Below are 3810 nucleotides of genomic sequence, written 5' to 3' on the forward strand. Positions count from 1 at the left end.
TCTATAATCTGAGTGTTCGTAGTTACGGCACAAACACCCTACAAAAGTTCAGCTCAAGATTTCATAGGTCTTCTATTTTAACACGGCTTGCATGTAGATTTAATACATATAAAGAAACGGGCAAGTGACCTTCAATTTCATCTCCAATTCAGATTTTGTTGACGTGTTCATCCCCAATCGGGATAAGTACCGGTACGAAAGAAAGACGAATAACGGATTATTTATTAAAATTGCACCCTAGATAAAAATTTTATTAAATGTCTAACATGTAAAATAACATTATATTCATATTCTACATATTTTTCTAATCAAATTTCATATTTAATATGTTAAATTTGGAGTTATGATTTAGAAGATATGAGTATTTTTAAAAACGTTTAATATATACTATGGGTTTAATGTTAGAAACATCAGTGATTTCTATAAAATAGCAAGACGGACTAAGAATACATATTTCTTTTAGTAGTAGGTATAGATACTCCGATGTGCTCGTTCAACTTTGCGCTTCTCGTCCTCGCCGAGGGCTGAAAACGGATTGACACCGTCCAGGCGTCAACCAACCCGTTCCTCCATCGGCCTCATCAATTCTTTCAATAATTCTTCCTTGAATCCATCATCACAACCGGCTACCTACACACTTGTGCCGCCTGTATATATACATGCATAAGCACTTGAGACGAATCACCACAACCAGAAGCTAAGCTAACGTTCCAGTAGTCCCAGTCTCCCAGCACATTAACACACGGTCACACACTGCCACGATTGTTTAGGTGATCACGGAAGCAAGCAATTGAAGATGGTGCACACCGCGACGGCCGAGTGCTTCAGCAGCGTGTTCGCCTCATTCGAACGCGACGCCGACGGCAGGATCTCGGCGGCGGAGCTGTGGCTGTGCATGAAGGCGGCGCTGGGCGAGGACGTGTCAGCGCAGGACGCCGAGGCGCTCGTGGCGTCGGCCGACGCCGACGGAGACCAGCTTCTGGACGAGCAGGAGTTCCTCCGGCTGGTGGCGCGGCCGGAGACGGAGGAGGAGGAGTGGTGCAGGGGGCTGAGGGAGGCATTCGCGATGTACGAGGTGAAGGGCGAAGGGTGCATCACGCGGTCCAGCCTGATGCGGATGCTCGCCAGGCTGGGGTCCGAGCAGGGCATCGAGGAGTGCCGCGCCATGATCCGCAGGTTTGATTTGAATGAAGACAGAGTGGTTTGCTTCGACGAGTTCAAGGTTATGATGGATGCGTAGCAGTTTGCCCATCGGCCAGTCTACTGATCGGACCTGACCGGCAACAGCCTGGAGTGCGGCGACGGGGACGACTGCGGCGGGAGCATCGTATCGGACGGGTTCATGTCGTTCCGGTTTAATAACCTAAAAGACATGGGCTTTTTTAAAAACGACAGCGGTGGGTTTTCCGGCGGAAGCAATAGCCTATTTATTATTAGGTAAAGATATAACAGAGAGGTATCTCAAGGCCCACTCGGTAATACAGTATCACGATAAGCTTGCAAGCAATGTGACTAAGAAGTTAGTCACGGGATCTTATATTACGGAACGAGTAAATAGACTTGCCGGTAACGAGATTGAACTAGGTATGGAGATGCTGACGATCGAATCTCGGACAAGTAACATACCGATGGACAAAGGGAACTGCATACGGGATTAGCTGAATCCTCGCCATCATGGTTCGACCGACAATGATCTTCGTAGAGTATGTAGGAACCAATATGGACATACAGGTCCCGTTATTGGTTATTGATCATAGAGGTGTCTCGGTCATGTCTGCATAGTTCTCGAACCCGCAAGGTCTGCACACTTAACGTTCAGTAATGACATAAGTATAGTTGAGTTATTGTGTTCATGACCAAAGGTTGTTCGAAGTCCTGGATGAGATCCCGGACATGAGGAGGAGCTTCAGAATCATCCGAAGGTAAATATTGATATATGGGAAGTTGGTATTCGAGTTCCGAAAGAGTTCTGGAAGGTTACCAATTTTGTAACGGAGGTTCCGAAATAGTTCCGGGGGTCCATCGAGAGGGTCCACCTGTCCAGGAGGGCCCCATGGATTGTCAGAGGTGGCGTACCAGCCCCTAGTGGGCTGGCCACCCCTCCCACCTAAGGCACATGCGGCCAAGGAGGTGGGTTGGCCTAGAGTAAGCCGGCGCCCCACCTAACTTGGAGGCCAAGCCACCTTTGGTGGCCGCCGCCCCACCCTAGGGGAAACCATAGGGCGCCACCCCTCCTCCCTCCCTCCTATATATACTAGAGGAGAGGGAGGGCAACCGCACTTGAAAACATCCACGACGCTGCCCTCCTTTCTTTCTCGTAGTTCCTCTCTCGTTGTCTCACGGGACCGCTTGGCGAATCCCTGCCGAGATAGATCCACCATCACCTCCACCACACCGCCGGGCTACCAGGAACTCAAGCTACTACTTCACCATCGCCTGATGGATCAAGGAGGTGAAGGCATCATCGAGTTGTACGTGTGCTAAACGCGGAGGCCCCGTCCGTTCGGCACTTGATCGGGACGTTCATGATTGGATCGTGGGACGGTTCATGATTGGATCGCAAAGACGTTCGACTACATGAACCATGTTTATCAACGCTTCCTCTTAGAGATCTACAATGGTACGTAGATGCACTCCCCCTCTCATAGTTTTTTATATCCATAGATTGATCTTGGTTAGCGTAGGAAACTTTTTGTTTCCCATGCGACATTCCCCAACAATAATGTGATTAGCATTGAAGATATTGAAATCTGTGTTGTAACATTAACACGAAAAGCACACCATCCAAAATATATTCATCTCTATTTTAAACAATCAGCTCTGGCACCTCTACAAATCTTTGCTTCTCTCTATGAAGGGACAATCTATTTACTTTTATGTTATTTAATTTCATGTTATTTACTTTTCATGTCAAGTCAACTTCTTATTCCAACCTCAATCTATTAGTTGGCAAGCATCATGTGGTGGAAAAAGATCCAAGCATACATATCGAGTCAAAATATTTGACCAAGATTCATTATTGTTGTCAATTATCTTGATGATAAGTATGATTGGAGGCAAAACATTAAGCCCCTATCTTTCTTTGTGTTCGATGGATGTTGTTTATTCTAAAAATATGCTTTGATTATTAGCAAGCATAGAAGACTATATGATAATTGAGTATGTGGAGCTCTTACCTATGACGAGGAAATCAAAACCATTGTTACACCCACACCCCCAGCTGTTATACATACTGGACCAGTTACTAGAGCTCGCGCACGCCAATTGAATTACCAGGTACTTTTGTTTCTTGGAAATCCTTCTAATGTTCATGAACATATGATGATGCCTAAGTTAGACACTTTTGTTGTACTTATGAATGAAGGACCTAGCATGGACAAGAAGGATATCCATTGGAGCGGGATCAAGCATGGAGAAGAAGGTGCACGCGCGGGAAAGAACAATGGAGATTTCGCTGGTGATTTCTGCACTATGAAGCCACCATAAGGAGAGCATAAAGGCTTGGACGAAATATTCAAGACGTCACTTTATAAATTTCATCCATAGGCTATTACAGGTGATGCGCCACCTTATTTTTGGGCCAGGCCCATGTAATTTTGAAATACCATATTATAGGCTATTTTTAGAGTCTGTATGTGTGGGGAAACGAGTTAGGGTCGGTTTCGGACCCCTTCTCCAAGGGGTCATGAAATTCCTTCTCTATTCCTCCATATATACAACCCTTAGGGCGCCGTTTAGACTTGAGTTTTGTTTAGATTACAAGCTCGCCATAGCTGCAACTTCGCTTTCTTCGTTTGTGTTCCACGACCA

The 3810-nt window shown here is 46.0% G+C and overlaps 1 protein-coding gene across 1 annotated transcript; it reads left to right on the forward strand.

Moving 5' to 3' along the window:
• The first annotated feature begins 796 nt into the window (after nt 1-796).
• On the forward strand, nt 797-1240 carry LOC123416216 (putative calcium-binding protein CML19). Its single transcript, XM_045106784.1, has one exon. It carries the CDS (start codon nt 797-799, stop codon nt 1238-1240), a length of 444 nt encoding a protein of 147 aa, XP_044962719.1.
• The last annotated feature ends 2570 nt before the right edge of the window (nt 1241-3810 follow it).

Source organism: Hordeum vulgare, chromosome 1H, assembly GCF_904849725.1.
Source record: "Hordeum vulgare subsp. vulgare chromosome 1H, MorexV3_pseudomolecules_assembly, whole genome shotgun sequence".
NCBI lineage: Eukaryota > Viridiplantae > Streptophyta > Magnoliopsida > Poales > Poaceae > Hordeum > Hordeum vulgare.

Bases quoted from the DNA above. Each gene is read 5' to 3' on its own strand.
- LOC123416216 (XM_045106784.1), top strand. From the start codon at position 797: ATGGTGCACACCGCGACGGCCGAGTGCTTCAGCAGCGTGTTCGCCTCA.